Source organism: Paroedura picta, chromosome 2 (assembly GCF_049243985.1).
Source record: "Paroedura picta isolate Pp20150507F chromosome 2, Ppicta_v3.0, whole genome shotgun sequence".
Taxonomy (NCBI): domain Eukaryota; kingdom Metazoa; phylum Chordata; class Lepidosauria; order Squamata; family Gekkonidae; genus Paroedura; species Paroedura picta.
Window position 1 is genome coordinate 130,452,046 of NC_135370.1, and position 17,174 is coordinate 130,469,219.

Here is a 17,174-nt window from a genome sequence, read left to right on the forward strand (position 1 = left end):
TGCTTTTGTCGGTAGAAATGCATTCTTCTTTCATGAAACATAGTTAGGTCCAAACTATAATCTTTAATTAATGTCACAGGTCCTTCTGTCCACTCTGCTATCCTCAGATTCTGATTTATATTAAATGTTTGGATGTGTTTCATAAAATTTTGATCACATCTATATACATGTTGTAATTTCAGGAAAAGAATAGAAGTTGGTTTTGGGCTAGATCAAGACTAAATTGACAGTTTGCACTTATTTCTCCCTTTCAAACTGCAGACACTCTTCATGTAATTCCTAAGTGTCCCATGTCCCCCAGGAGCAACATTCTGTGGAGATCATAACAAGTATTAAGACTCACTCAAGTAGGGCGGTACCAAGGGAAATGCCAATTTAAAAAGGGAAGGGAAACAGAGAAAATGGGGGTGCTTAATATAGAATGGCTCATGATAATAAAGGAGCAATTTACAATTACTTGGAAATGGTTAATCAGTTAATAAAAATGATCAATCAGTTGTTATGCAGCTTTACTTTAAATATATTTATGCATTTTTCTTAATTTTTAGAATTGCCAATGCCACCCCAATACCAGGAGACTTGTTGAGAGAAAACACAGATGAAGTGTTTCCAGATGAGCAATTAAGTGACGGTGAGAATGGTATTCCTATTGGAATCTCTCCAGAGAAGTTACCAGAATCTCTTGGACATCATCGCCCTCAGGAAAAGGATGTATGGGAGGAGATGGATGCAAACAGGAATAAAATACAACTGGGAGTCCATAAAGTAAGTGATGTAGCTGATATGACAATAAAATTAGACTGTATCTTGATTCTACTGTGTAAACATTTTTGTTTTTTTCTTGCTGGATCAAAACAAAACATTGTATTTCCTAGTACTGGCCAGTTAGTAGCCCCTAAAGTATGATAGAGACATCCACTCCAGCTCTGGCTTTCTGCTGTCAATATGGAAGTTCCTATTTTAGCTGCAATAATAGCCGCTTACAGCCACACTCAAGAAAGAATTCATCTAACTTTTCCTAGAAACATCAATGGTAATCCTAGCAATCTTTTTACCTTCCCTCTCATTGGAGGATGAGAGCCAAAGGGATCCCTAAAATGGCTGCTAACTGGTAGGCTCTTGTGGGGGGGGGGGCAGTTCAAACCAGGTCCCACAGATCCGAAGCCCATCCTACAGAGAGGGTTCTCTCCATGGTATCAGCTGTTGGGCGGAGTCTCCTGGGCTCCCTTATGTGAGCTGGGTAGCCCAGCAGTCCCCATGCTGATATTGCAGAGAGCATACTCTCTGCCCGATCAGCCGTTTGGGAGGATCTGTTGGGCTGCCTGGTGCAAACTGAGCAGCCCAGAAGACACCAAACTCAAAATTTTGACTTTCTCAAATTTTTTAAATCCAAATACTGTATACCTTTATTAGGATTCAGGAATGTCAGGAAATACCTTCCCCCCCCCCCAGCTCAGTATACCTGATCCTGAAAAATACCAAGAGAGGGAGGCTGGTATACACCCCTAGTGATAACTAAAATGGCATGAAAAAAAGAACAAGGAGGGGAGAAATGTTACCAAGATAAAAAAGAAAAAACCTAACTGGGATAGTTAGGACCTAGAAAGTTGAATGCCTGTATGAACTAGACATTATATTTACTAGACAACAAGTTTACTTTGCAAAAAAAAAATTTAAATGCACTAATTTCATGCACTAATTTCATGGGCAAACAACAGAATTTCTTGGCAGCCTGAAAGAAGGGGACTATTAACTGATAAATGGACATTTTCCATCAGATCCATTGATGCCACCCTCAGAAATAAGTTATCATTATTAATTTATTTATTTACTGGTTGCTTTATGTATTTTATATTATATCATTGTATGTGTGTCATAATTATAAATCTGAAGAAGACCCAGTGAAGGTAGAAATGAGTCAGGTCTAAGGAGGTCCAAGACCTAAGATTGTGCATAGGATAACTTTTCAACAATGGCCTTTGGGCTTTGTGTGTGTTTTTAATGTATTATTATTTTTAGTTTGGCAAAATAAATGCTCACATATTTTTTAACTTGTTGTCTAGTTCACATAGGCATTCAGCCTTCTAGGTATTAACTATTTCAGTGAGGTTTTTTGTCTTTTTTTTACTTTTGTTAATGCGACATGCATTTTCTTGTACATGTGAGTATAGAGTATTGTTATGGATAGTATCAGTCCTAGACGTGATGTCTGGAAGTATGTTCTAAATGCTGGAATATAGCGTGTAGCATATATATCCAACAGAATGGCAGACATCTGAATTTCAGTTTAAGATAAAAGAAATGTCATGCCCCCTGCTGTACCTCTGGCTGAACCACCAGAGGGTGCTCCAGAGGCGATAGCTGATCCTGATCCATTGCCTGCAGGACATTTTGGTCAGTATAAAACACTCCGACTAGTCACCTGCCACTTTTGGTGGCCATGGATCCATGCTGACGTAGAACACTATGTAGCTTTTTGTTCAACCTGATGGCAGGCTAAGTACTCCCTGGGTAAACCTGCTAGACTCCTACAGCCCCTGCTGGACCCCACTGGGCCATGGCAAGAACTGACCATGGAGTTTATCATGAACCTTCCCCGGTCGAAAGGGTTCACTGCTATCGTTGTAATTGTTGTAAGATGGTACATCTGACCCTGTAGGGCAGTGGTCCCCAACATTTTTATCACCGGGGACCGGTCAACACTTGACAATCTTACTGAGGCCCGGGGAGGGGTAGTCTTTTGCCAAGGGACATCACCGCCGCTGCCTGAGCCCCTGCTCCATTTGCTTTCCCACCGGCGCCCCTGACTTTCCGCCACCCACTGGGGAGTGCTGCCAGCAGCAGCTGCGCAGTTCCACGCCGAGGGGGAGACCCAGCCATGGTGGCCGCTGGAGACCACCAAAGGTGAGCTGGCGGAAGAGTGGCAGGGCAGCCCCCAAGGCAGCAGCCGGGGAAGAAGACGAGGTGGAGCCACGGTCTGGTACCGACTGATCCACGGACCAGGGGTTGGGGACCGCTGCTGTAGGAGCTTACCCAACTCTTGGGAGACAGCTCAGTTGTTTCTAGCTCACGTTTTCTGGCTCCATGGGTTACCTACACAATTGGTTGGTGACCATGGTTCCCAGATTGTACCCTGATTTTGGTGGGGGCTCCATGTTGTCCTGGGAACAAAAGTCCATGGCCCATCACCCCCAAACAGATGGGCAAACCTGCAGTGCTATGTAGCATATTAGCAGGATGACTGGGCCCAAGTATTGCCACTACCAGAATTTACCTACAACAATTCTGTACACGCCTCCACTCGGGTAACCCCCTTTCAGGCGCTCTGTAGTTAATCACCTTCGTAGCTTGCCTGCAACTGCCCACCATGTCAACTGCTGCTACAGATTTAGAGGAATTACAGGCCCTGAACCAAGTTCTCTGATATGCCCTCCAGGAGGCCTAGGACTATGCCATTGCCCATTGCATGAAAGGCCCTCCCATCCCAGTGGTTAGTAGAGTGTGGCTCTCGACCAAGCACCTCAAATCCGCCCAGCCCACAAATAAGTTAGATGCTCGGTACATTGGGCCTTTTGAAGTAGTGCAACAAGTAAACCCTATGGTGTATTGGCTCTACTCGCAACAGCCCCTCCAGGTTCACCTAGTCTTCCACCTAGATGGGTTGTATTTCAAAGGGGCATTGAAGCAAGGTCCTTTGTGGGTGCAACGTGTACAGTACCTGCCTATCTTCTCAGACAACTCCTTGTTCCATTTTGCTATGGTGAAGTTCTGCCTGACTGAACTCCTGCCTCAGCACAACAACGCAGCTGAGTAGGTGTGGCCCAGTAGGGCCGCACAAGAAGTAACTTTTAAATCACATAGTCTTCATATTAGTCACAAGTGAAAACTGATCATATGGTGTCTGAGTCCACATTATATTACAAAGTGGTCAAATGTAAGAACTGAATCTTGCTTATGAGTATTTTGACAGATATTATATTTGCCTGGCTATAACTTAAAAAGTACTCTTAATGTGTATTGTTTTGTTATAGGCTCCTACAGAAGAGGAGAATAGTCATGGGCTAATTAATGGAATGCTCAATGCACCAAGTCTAGGTTCTCCAATTCGAGTTCGTTCAGAGACCACCCAGCAAGACAGAGATGTCCCCTTGGTTCGCAAACTTCGATCAATCCATAGTTTTGAATTGGAAAAACGTCTGACCTTGGAGTCAAAGCCAGACACAGATAAATTTCTGGAAATTTGGTATGTAAGAGTTTCTTTTGTGTTGAGTTACTTTCAGTTTAAGGTATTGTGTGTCAGACTTTGGCACAGATTCCTCTATTATCCATGCCTATTCTTTGCAACAGTTGGAAAGTAGTCTCAGATTTCAGTGGAAAGAGATATGTTCAGGTGATTCTAATTTGCTATGTCACATATCTGTTTTTGATGTGGGAACATCTACTGGTGTGCCCCCCTGAATGGAAATGATAACGTCCATGACATCTGTTAGCCCTGCCCCAGGGAGTGAGCCACTAAATGGAGGCAGCTGTGGGGCGGGCAGCTGAGGCGGTGGTGGAAGACCACAGAAGACAGATGGTGGCAGCTGGCGAGGGCCAGAGCTGAACCCCGCTTGCCCCACCACTGCCAGGACCAAGGAGCCCGGGACAGGAACAGATTTGGCCTCAGAAGAATGAGAAATGGCAGCTGGTGAGGCTGGCACTGAACCCTGGTGCACCGCCACCCCTGCCCACCTTCCATGCTCGGTCCTGCCCTCAGTAGAGCAGTGCAGTGGTGGAGGCCCGAAAAAGGCAGCTGTGGGGTGGGTGCCTGAGGCAGGAGTCTGTGTGTGCGTGCATGTGAGAGTATCTGTGCATTTGCAAGGGAGACAGTGAAAAATGGGGAGAAGGCAAGGAAGAGGTTGAGGAAGCAAGAGGGAGGGAGGGAGAAGAGGGAGGAAGGAATGTGTGTGTACATGCGTGTCTGTGTGTCTGAGAGAGAAACAGCAGGTAAGGGAGAAGGGAGGAGGTGGGGGAAGCCTTCATGCTGGGATGAAGGGGCAAGGAGCAGGAGCCCCAGAGCAGGTATATGTTCCCACATAACCTGTGAGAATCTGATGATCACTAATCTTTTATTTATTTCTTAGCATGGAGAAGAAGAAAAGAGAGTTGAATGCAGGAAAAGAATCTGCTGCTGCTTCTCAGAAAACCCCTTTGCCTGCAGTTACCTCCTGCAATGAACATGTTTGGCATTATGATGAGGAATACCTGCCTGAAGGTTCCAAGCCGGCTTCCGGGTATTCTCCAGAACATGGGGATGGTGGTGTTAGCAATGGATATGTGGCTGTCAATTTGAGTTCCTGTCAGCAGGAAGTTGACTCTAAGGAATGGGTGATAGTAGATAAAGAACAGGACTTGCAAGATTTCAGGACTAATGGAGTTTTAGGGCATAAAACAACTGGGAGTCCCTCCGATGATGAACCTGAAGTACTTCAAGTCCTCGAGGAGTCTCCACAAGAGGATATGTTTAGAGCTCATGGCAAAAATGCAGCTGAAGGTGCAGCACTGGATCTAGCCGTTGAATGTTGTGATATTGCAGCTTCTGAACAATTTACAAATCAACTAGAACTTCCTATTGGAACTGCTGGCCAGCTTCTTGCTGTTACACCCACAAGTCTAATGGAGGCCCAAGCAGAAGGGGCTCTTACACCTGTAAGTGAAATGCTGATAGTTTTTGCTTGTCTCTGTCATATTCAATCACTGATTGAAAAGGAAATATGTGTATAAGGAAAGTTGATAGTTATCCTACTTTCAGTCTGATTAATTCTTAAGAGGATACTAATTAACAAAGCATTGCAACAACAATTTCCCAAGATTTATTATGTGTTTCTATTATGCCCACAGTTCTCCTAGTTAGATTTCATTAAAATACACTCTGATAATGAAGCAATGAACAATAAAAAGTTGTTGATATAGGTACAATAGAAAATTACAAGGATGGTGGTATGCTTTAAGAATAATGAAATGGCAAAGGCATTTTGCAATATCCATAATGGAAACATTCTCATTCTTGAGCCCAAGAGTGGGCAGCTTTGAGGGCTACCTTGAAAATGGCATATTTAGATATAGATCAAATTAACTTGAATGCCAGTTTTATTATCGTAGCCAAACTACTATTGCTAGATATGCTGCAGTTATATGTTAAAGTAATCTGAAAAAGATCACCATTTGATATGAAGATACATGTCAGCTCTTTTCTTATGCTTCCTCCACTTCTCAGTTCCTTCATTCTCAATCTCCTTTCTGTTTCCACCTCCTCCGTCCACTGTTTCACTCCTTTCTCACTTGGTTCCAGTTCTTAACCACTCTGAGAAGGCTGTCCTCTCTGCCTGCCAACAACCTGTGGCTATTGCCACCCCAGGATCTGTGAGGTTTTCTCCCAAATTGAATTTATCCATGATTAACATAGATTCTAGTGTAATTTCAAAGAGAGGCAACTGCCAAATTCACCAAGATGTGAAATCTGACTTTGGAAGTATTCAGGCTTCCCTATGTCCTTGTTCCTCCCTCCCTTCACTCTTGTGCATAGCTTGGAAACTGAAGAGTTTCAGTCTGAACCACAAACTATGGTTTATTTTCTTGACTATAAACACATCCTGGTTGTCAAGAGAGAAAAAGAAACATAGTATGTAATTCAGCTACAGAACCAAAAACTTCTAAGGTTTACAACAAATCATGGTTAGCTGTTAAGATTTGAATGTAGCCTGTGACAAAATGGTACTTTATTTTTTTTAAGGGATTGACTTTCTCTTTGAAGGATGTGTTTTGCAAGCTACATCTTTGGCTCTAACCCTGAAAGTGTGTATAATATTCTCATTTCAATATGTTTTGAATATGTTGACTTTGATACTAAGTGATACTATCTTGTCAAGAGTGTAAGGACCTAATGTGTCCTTCCAAAAGGTGGGACAGTAATTCTGCCCTTAAACGTAGAATTCGGAGCACAAGGAGGCTAGTTATTCAAACCTCCTAACATATGAGCAAGAAGATATTTATTTATTTATTTTATTATTTATTTGTAAATGTCTATGCCACCCTTCTCTGAAGGCTCAGGGTGGCTCACATGTCAAAAACAAACAATAATTTAAAACATTTTAAATATTAAAAATAATTTGTTTTAAATTAAAACAATTACATTAAGACCATCCAAGAACTCACTGCTTATTCTCTGGTAGGAGGGAGGAGAAGGTGAAGTGCAATTGTTGTTAAAATATTAAATGGCATACAGATGTTTGTTGCTTACATTGTTTATTTAGGGAGGCCAGTTTATTGAAAGTTTTTTGTATTTATAGGCCTCAACCATAAGCCTGTTGGAACAATTCTGTCTTACAGGCCCTGCAGAACTGTTTAAAGTTGTTGGCTACTGGGATTGCTTAAATTGTGCTAATTTCTGTAGTATTTAGAATCATAGAGTTGGAAGGGTCCATACAGGGTCCATACATTTAGTCCAACCCCCTGCTCAGTGCAGGATCAGCCTAAAGCATCTATGATAAATACCATATATACTTGCATATAAGCCGACCCGCGTATAAGCCAAGGCACCTAATTTTACCACAAAATCTAGGCAAACTTATTGACTCATATATAAGCCAAGGGTAAGGAATGCTCCATCATCACAGGCTCTCCCATCCCGCCTTCCCCCCCCCATGCTGCTGGTTTTTGTACCCCGCTTTTCACTAACGAAAGGAGTCTCAAAACAGCTTACACTTTCCTTCACTTCCTCTCTTGATGCCAGACACCCTACTGACAGAACTGGTCTGTGAGAACACCTCTGGCAGGAGAACCAAACAGTGCCCCCCATGCCAGCAAACCAGAGCAGAACAACAGTACCCGAAGTTGGCAACCTGCTACAACAAGTATAACAGCTACCAAACTGGGAGAATGGACAACTCTAACTACAACTGCAGTGCCCCCTCCCAGAAAAAAATACTGAAATAAAGAACTGTAAAACTGAACACTGAAAGAAAGAACTGTAAAAATCAACTTTTGAAAGAAACACAACCCCAAGAAGAAAAGGCAAACAATGCTGCCCCTCAGATAAAAAAGAAACACTAGGAGAAAGAAACAGTAAATCCCAAAGCACCCCCAAAACCCACCCCACCCTACGCACAGAAACCAAAATAATAGTTTGGAAGAAACATTGCAAAAGGCAATGCAATGATTGGCTGGCGGGAGCAGGCTTTTATTTCAATTACCGTATATACCCATGTATAAGCCGAGGAGGACTTTTTCAGTATGGACAAAGCTGCTGAAAAATTAGGCTTATATGTGAGTATATAGGGTATCTGTCCAGCCATGGTGTGAAGACCATCAGTCAGGAGAAGCTCACTACCTCCTTAGGCAGCTGATTCCACTACTGAACTACTATATGAAAAAAAATTTCCTGGTATCTATCTGCTACCATTCTACACATAGTTTAAAGCCATTACTGCAGGTTATCCTCTGCTGCCAATAGGAACCACTCTGTACCCTCCTCCAAGTGACAACCTTTCAAGTACTTAAAGAGAGCAATCATGTCCCCTCTCAACCTCCTCTTCTCCAGGCTGAACATTCCCAAGTCTCTCAGTCTTACCTCATAGTGTTTGGTCCCCAGGCCCTGAGTCATGTTTGTCGTTCTCCTCTGCACTCTCAGTTTTGTCCATATCCTTTTGGAAGTAATGCCTTCTGAACTGCACACAGTACTCCAGGTATGGTCTGACCAATGTGGTATACAGCAGAACTATGACATCTTGCAATTTTCATGGAATCATAGAGTTGGAAGGTACTTCCAGAGTAATCTAGTCCAACCTCCTACAGAATGCAGGAAATTCGCAACTACCTGCCCACCAAATTCCATGCCCAATGATGTCCCCCCCCCAAAAAAAAACAGGTGTGATGCCTCTGTTGAAACAGCCCAATGCTGTATTCACCTTCTTTACTGCCATATTACACTGTCTGGTCATATTTAGCTTACAGTCCACAAGTACACCAAGATCTTGTTCACACACACTACTACCCAGAAGTGTATCTCCCATCCAGTATTCACGCTTCTCATTTTTGTGACCCAGATATAGAACTCTGCAGTTCTCCTTATTTAATTGCATCTTGTCTCATTTGACCACTTTTCTAGCATGTTCAGATCTCATTGAACTCTATATCTTCTGGGGTGTTTGATACTCCTCTCAATTTGATGTAATCTACATATTTAATCCCTCCACCCCCTCATCCAGATCATTGATATAAATGTTGAAAAGTACCGTAGCCAGCACCCCACTGTTCACCAATCTGTCATAAGCTATCATTTTTTAATTTTGATTATATTGACTTCGTTTGTGAGTAAAGCCATCTTTACTTTAGAAAAATGGATACATTCGTGGGTGCGTGCCAAAAGGGAAAAGATCTAATTCGTCCTTACAAAACATAGGAGAATAATTATTTTTCTAAATGTAGGATTTGAAGTGCAGGAAGACCAGTTATTCAAGCCTCCTAACATACATGTAAGAAAATATAATGTTGGTTAGTGGGATTTTTTTACTTATGCTGATTTATCTAATATTTGTCATATCATCCAGATCTTGCAAAAATGAAATATTTCACAAAAATGGTGTTGTCTTTCCATTACGCCTTCCAGCTTTTCAAGATATAATTCCTCACTTTTTTGTGGCCTGGACATGGATTTTTGGATTGTCAACCTCCAGGTGGGGCATGGAGATCTTCTGGAATTACAGTTACTTTCTAGATGACAAAGATCAGATCCCTAGAGAAAATAGGGCATTATACTTTGCTGAGCTTCTCCACTCCTCAAATCCCACCCTTCTCAGGCTCCACCTCTAAATCACCAGGGATTTCCCAACTTGGGAACCCTATCCCCTATCCTCCATTCTTCCTCTTGCCTGACAAGAACCAGACACTGGGGGTAGATAAATCTTTCTTTTTATTGAGTAAATGGCCTTTAACAGATGTTTCTAGATTTAATAATTAATACTAGTCTTCTTTCTTACTTGTGCAAGTCCCAGCCATTTGGTCTGCTCTCTGGAGTGGGATCCCTGCCTGAATCCATTAATTGTGGTTTGAAGTGACTGGAACTTTCTTGCAGGGTCAGGTCATTAGGTAGTTATACCTCCACTGTCTTTGGTGGAACAGCCTGCAGTTTTCAAAGCTTTCTCCCTTGCTGCTGGGAGAATCTGGTTTCCTTCATTTGTAGAATTCTCCCAGGCTTTCTGCTAGTGCTAGCGAACTGGTTCTTCATTTCTTCCTGTCTCTCCCTTTCTCTCCACTGCACCTACCTTGTTGCTCCTACTCTACTCTGGAACAGTCATTTATTCCTTAGTAGGTTAATGGTAGCAGCAATTTCCCCATCCTGGCTCTGGGATCCTGACTTTACTATTCATACTCTCTATAGCGGAATTGCCATTTCTGATAGGGTAGCTTCTTTGCCACCCACTTGCTTCCTTAGTGTAGAGTATGATATGGCAGAGAACAATGGCGCAGCTGCTATTAGAAATGCTGCTGAAGTTTATGCAAAGGGAACATGATATTGCCATCCTCCATGAAGTTTCTGCAACAGCATTTGGTAACATTTATTGATTGAAATGGATATTTATGCTGTAGAAACATAAGTCTATTATCCAATGTGCCTTCTAGGCTGACAATCAATGGGGGTCAGGGGGACATGAGGGCGGCAGTAGTGCAATGACATTAGGTCAGTTCTGGGGGGAAATCAGAAGTGATATAATGGTGTTAAATCAACTACTATTTTTCACTTTTGTTTTTTCCTGTTGGTTGCTGGAGCTATCACTGGTTACAGGAGCTGGCAAACCACCCCGTATTGAGTCTGCCATGAAAACGCTAGAGGGCGTCACCCCAAGGGTCAGACATGACTCGGTGCTTGCACAGGGGATACCTTTACCTTTACCTTTTACCACTCTGTCCAGAGAAACGGCTCCCACCCTAGCAGCTAATAGTAAGCCAAGTGTCTTGATATGTTTATATGAATCATCAAAAATAACCTGACATCTCAGATGAGTAATGATACAACACACAAAGAAGATTCACTTACTTAGATCCTGTTTAATTCAATTAACTTCAAAAATTAACTTCAAAAATATTCAGGAGAAAATAAATATATCAATGGATCTCTTTGGTCCCAATTATCATACTCCTGGTGCAGACTTTCTCAACATTTTTACCTTTGAGATACCCCCATAACATTCTTCTAGAAACCCCAAAAGTAGTATAATCATGCGGAATATGGTTGGGAAGCATAGCTATGTATATGCCCACACAGGGCCCCTCCCCTTTCCAACCCCTCCAGGCCCATCACTGACCATTTTGGGAGAGGGGTCAACATGACCATATGTGGGCATATCACCCACTAAATGTTTAACAAATTTAATAAGTATATAAAATTTAGGAAACCCTCTCAGGGCTGTCATTTAGGAAACCCTCTCAGGGCTGTCAAGAAACCCCAGGGTTTCACAAAATCCTGGTTGAGAAAGCCTGCCTTAGTGCTACAATACACTTAATCTTTTTGGAAAATCTGCCAAGCAAAAGTAATCTAGATAATGCAGTGGCAACCAGGTAAAGAAGATTATGGCAGAAGTTGGCCTGAAGGCTTCAATTATCTTCTCTAACTAGGAAACTCTTTTGAAATGCATTGAAGTTGGCTCACTTGGATTAATGCCAAGCTAATTTACTGTAGCATGTGAAAGGAACTTCAATAATATGTTTACCCTAGAGGCAAAGCCCATTGCACCCAGTAATACAATGGGCAACAGCACATATACCTGCACTGTGACCTTTCTGGGTTCTGGCCCTCCTCCCTGCTTCCTGCTCGATCTTAAAATCCAGTGTGGTGAAGTTGACTCTAATCTCAAGAGCTGGGTTTGATTCCTGACTCCTCTTCCATATGCACCCAACTGGGTTGCCAACAACCAAGTGTGGGCCTGGAAACCTTTAGGAAGATAAATGAGAGAAAGTTAGGACGAAAGAGAGAAAGAGACAGAGAAAGAAAGGGGGTGACAGAAGGAAGGAGGGAAGGAAGGCATCAGTTCTTCTGGAGAAAACAACTGCTTTGGAGGGGGCACTGGCCCTCCTACCAACCCCCCATATAACAGTGTCTAGATAGATCACCACTGTCCCCAGCTTCGCATCAAACCCCACATCTTCCAAAGGACAGACCAAGCAGTCCATCGTGGGGTGAGCTGCCATCTTCCTACCCCACACACACATCTTTCAAAAGTTTGGCCGGAAGGCCACAGAGGGAGTGGGCTGCCACGTTCCTGCCCCCCCCCATATTTCCCAAAGGCTGGGCCAGGCTGGGAAGAATGCAGGGGGGCTTTCTCCTTCCTGGCCCTTTCTCCACATCTCCCAAAGGCCAGACTGGGTGGGGAAGGCCACAGGTGGGCTACCTCTTTCCCACCCACCCCCACATCTCCAAAAGGGCAGGCTAACTGGGGAAGACCATAGGGGATGGGCTGCCTCCCCACCCATACTCATCGCCCAAAGGGCAGGCTGGGTAGGAAAGGCTGTGGGGGGGGGGCTGCCCTCTTCCCATGAAGCCCCGCATCTCCCAAAGACTAGGTCAGGCCTTGGGGGGTTGCCCCCTCTCTCCAAGGCCAAACTGGATGAGGAAGGCAGTGGAGTCTGGGCTGCCTCCTTCCCACCCCACCACCCCAAAGGACAGGCTGGGCAGGTAAAGATGTGGGGAAGATTCCTCCTTTCCACCCCCCCACATCTCCTAAGCGTCAGGCTGGGTAGGGAAGGTTGATGGATCTCCCCAGCCCCTCTGAGGAGAGGGAGGGTGGAGGAAAGCAAAGAGAAATCCGATGGCCAGCTGCAGAGCCATGCGGGGATGTTGTGAGACCGGATCCCGTTAGGGAGGACTCTTCGAGGAAAAGGCTTTCCAGGAACTCCGAGCTTCACCTGACCCTCTGCTTGATGAGATCTTAACCCAGCCAGATATTCAACAGGCAGAGAGCTGTGACCAGCAGGAGGGAATGGAGCTTCAGGTGAATCAGGGCTTAGATTCCAAAGTTGGTGCAGGAGCAACTCATTGCTCTGCCCAGCCTCCAGCTACAGCTCTCTCTGTCTCTCTGTCTCTCTCTCTGTCTCTCTCTCTCTCTCTCTCTCTTATATATATATCTGTCTCTCTCTGTCTCTGTGTCTCTCTGTGTGTCTCTATCTGTCTCTGTCTCTGTCTCTCTGTCTCTGTCTCATCAGCCCACCTGGCTCCTCTGAGCCAATTAATCATCTGAGCCAGCTATGTGCTGGAAGAGAGTCTAAAAAGCACCACACCATGTTAGCGATACAGTTGAGGACTGAGAAGCTGCTAACAGCCCATATTAATTTGAGGCTGGGAGGCCTGGGTTGTGTAACTTCTCCTTCTGTTGATCATAGAATCATAGTTGGAAGGGACCTCCTGGGTCATCCAGTCCAAAACCCTGCACTTTGCAGGACACTCACAACCCTATCAGTCATCCACTGTAACCTGCCACCCACTTGAACATTCACAGAATCAGCCTCTCTGTCAAAGGGATATCTAGCCTCTGTTTTAAAATGTCCAAAGATGGAGAACCCACCACCTCCTGAGGAAGCCTGTTCTGTCAGGAAACTGCTCTGTCAGGAACTTCTTATTTCCTATGAATTAATTTCATCCCATTGATTCTGGTCCATCTCTCTGGGGAAAGAGAGAACAACTCTGCTCCGTCCTCTACATGGCAGCCTTTAAATACTTGAAGTTGGTTACCAAATCCCCTTTTAGTCATCTCCTTTCCAGGCTAAAAAGACCAAGCTCCCCCAACCTTTACTCATACATCTTGGTCTCCAAACCCCTCAACATCTTTGTTGCCCTCCTCTGGACACGCTTCAGTTTGTCTACATTCCTCTTCAACTGTGGCACCCAAAACTGAACACTGTACTCCAAGTGAGGCCAAACCAGAGCAGAGTAAAGCGGTACCAACATTTCCCATGATCTGGACATGATACAGCCCAAAATCCTATTCGCCTTTTTAGCCACCGAGTCACACTGCTGACTCATGTTCAGTGTATGGTCTACTAAGACTCCTAGATCCTTTTCATGCATTCTACTGCCAAGACAAGTCTTCCCCATCCTATATTGGTGTAAATAGATTTTCCTACCTAAATACAGAACTTTACATTTGTCCTTATTGTATTTCCTTTTACTTAGTTTAGCCCATTTCTCGAGCCTATCAAGATCATCCTGTATTCTGATTCTGTCTTCTGTTGAGTTTGCTAGTTTAGTTTAGTATCCCAGTTTAGTATTGTCTGCAAATTTAATAAGTATCCCCTCTAATCCCTCATCCAAATCATGAATATGTTGAACAACACAGGCCCCAGGACAGATGCCTGGGGCACTCCACTTGTCACTCTTCTTAATTTTAAAGTTTTTAAACTTTGACTTAAATTACTCACAATTTTTATTTTTGTATTCTGAAATTTATATATGTAATTTCATCTATGCTGTGATCCAGCCTGAGTCTGTGGAGATAGGGCGTAATATAAGTTCAAATACAAATCAAACCATGGGTTTTTCCAGTACAAACAAAAAAAAAATGAAACAAATGTTGCTTTTAGGGATAAGGACAATGAAGAAGGCCAGATGGGTAGTGAATGCTTTGTACAGATTTCTGCAATGAATAAATCACTGCTCTGTGACTACAAATGGAAAGCCTACATTTGTTTCATAGTTTTGTTTCTTATTTCATGTTTTCATTCGCTTCACATCACTAATGTGTAGGTTTGCCAACTGTGTTCTTTTCAGTAGTAAATAATAGTCATACTTCATTGCTGTCTGTATTTCATTCTGGCTTAATGAGTGATTCCATATGTTGGGCAGCTTCAGAAATAAATTCCTGGAGCCCAAAATCTACACTTAGACAGAAATTATTTTTTCCTAGATCTAAATAAATTATGTATATATCTTGTTCTGATTGATACCATCTCGAAATGATTAAATTCCACAATTCATAGAACAGCCCAAATCTAAGCAAGATTCCCAAATGCAACAGTGGGTAAAAGGAATAAATAAAATTATCTCCCACGCGTTTAACAAGGTGGTATTACTTTGATCAAAAATCAACTTGTTCAAATTAGGCAACAATAGCTAAAGACCACTGTGTACTCCGAGTAGCAAGGCTCTTTTACACTATGCCTGATCATAGGAAAACTTATTTCAGCAAAATATAAAGAACATATTTTTCTCTTGTCTTTTAAAGCCTCTGAGTATAAAACTGAGATAGATGATTCATCTAAGAATTGTTCCAACTAGTATAGTTTTTATCGGTTGTTTTTAAGTTGTGAAAAAAGATATTAGATGACATTAGGATATCGCATACTTTGTCAGGTTTATAGTACTAGTTTTAAATAGTTATATCCTAAGTCCATTGAGTATAATGGATTTAAAAGGGTGTAATTCTATTTAGGATTGTACCGCTATCCTGAGTTTGTTTGAATGGAACATTTAATATGGAAAGACTTTAACCCTTGCTTGAACTTGAACGATGTGGAACAAAATGAAGCATAAATGTGTAAGGCAAAAATTTATATAGAATCATAGAGTTGGAAGGTACCTCCAGGGTCATCGGCCAACCCCCTGCACAATGCAGGATATTACAGTGACGCTTATATCTGAGATGATGTTTTTAGTGCAGGTTTAATATGTGCACCTGTAGAATTCCTAATGCTCATATTGTGTAATTCATTGTAACCTCTTTATTCCATGCCTTGATTTTGAAATCCCCAGTCTGTTTTTCTGAGGAGTATTTTAACAATCCTGTAGCATTACGCTGTTGAATGACTGTGCTAGTTAATGGTCAGTATCACAATCATTTTGCCTAGGACATACTACAGCAAAGAGTTTCATTCTGTAAGCATTCTGAAATTGCACTTCCAGAGAGATCAAATGAAATGTGGGAGGCAAGTGTTACTTCATGCAGGGATAATTACATACTTCTTTGTTTTTCCACCGCAAATATTTAACATTGCCAGTGGTATGGAAGAAGTGAACTGTAAAGCTACATACAGTAACCAGTCTTAAACATTCTTATAATATAATATTTGCATCATTTTCTTTTCCTTGCCATGTTGTTCTCACAGCTCTTCTCACCTCACATGCTGCATTTCTCCACCCCAAGAATTTCAAGTCCCATCCTCCGTTCCCTGAGCCCTATAACCCATCTCACCACCTACCTGGAATCTAAGAAAGAGGCTGGCTTTCCAAGGAGTCAATCAGCAGAGAGCCACTCTTCTTCTTCCTGGTCAGCTGCCCGTAGGCAACTTCCTGTTATTCCCAGTGGAAACAAGTTTCCCCCTGTCATTCGCATCTCAAAAGCACAACTCCAGCAGGTGAATGCATCTTCATCTTCATAAAAGCAACTCTGCTGTGTCAGTCATTTCTAAGTTCCACAATTCCCGTGCCAGTCAGTTGTTAAATTATACAATGCACTATTGCATTGAGCAAATGAAGACTCCTTTCGCTATAAAAATATATTTGGGAAAAGAAGCTGAAAAATATTGTACGTGAGGGGAAAAAAACAATTAGAAGGTTTAAAGTTGAGACAAGAGCACAAAATACAGTCATTGGAGGACTTTCTCACCAGGGGGGAACCAAAAGTAGTTTACATTGTTTTCATCTCCATTTTATCACCACAACCCTGTGAGGTAGGTTAGGCTGGGAATGCGTGACTAGCTCAAGATCACTCAGAAAGTTGCTATGGCAGAGTCAGGATTTGAACATGAATTTTCCAAACTCTAGTCTGATGTTCTTCTTCCTGTTCAGCTGCCAGGAAAAGCACTATATTGTGCTCAAATGTGGAGAATTTCTTGCAGTTTTAATTTTTAGAAATAAGACCCAGGAGTCACATTTGGGTAGAATGTCCATTTAGCTATGTGTTGATGTATATGAAGTCATCATATTTGCATAAAGCAGTTTGAACTTCACATAAGGACTGATAAGGTAATCAGAATTGTCAGGGTATTTCTACAACTAACTGAAATTTGGCATATGTAGTCCAAAGCCTGTAAATGGGACATTTTTATATCTGCTGTTGAAATACATATCATAGTACCTACCTTGTAATAGTAGTAATCTAGCCAAGCCAAACATGGTACAGAATACATGAGTATGGAATCTCTTCATA

At 42.6% G+C, this 17,174-nt stretch overlaps 1 protein-coding gene across 2 annotated transcripts in view; it reads left to right on the forward strand.

Annotated features, from left to right (window-relative positions):
- The window catches only part of TTBK2 (tau tubulin kinase 2), a 95,567-nt gene that overhangs the window by 62,856 nt on the left and 15,537 nt on the right, over window positions 1–17,174 (forward strand). Inside the window, exons 11-14 of one of the 2 annotated variants that reach the window (XM_077322732.1) lie at window positions 549–765; window positions 4,032–4,243; window positions 5,124–5,688; window positions 16,132–16,380. In XM_077322732.1, coding sequence (XP_077178847.1) covers window positions 549–765; window positions 4,032–4,243; window positions 5,124–5,688; window positions 16,132–16,380 — 1,243 coding nt within the window. The remainder of the gene's footprint in view (window positions 1–548; window positions 766–4,031; window positions 4,244–5,123; window positions 5,689–16,131; window positions 16,381–17,174) is intronic. The other variant, XM_077322733.1, reaches the window with a different exon arrangement.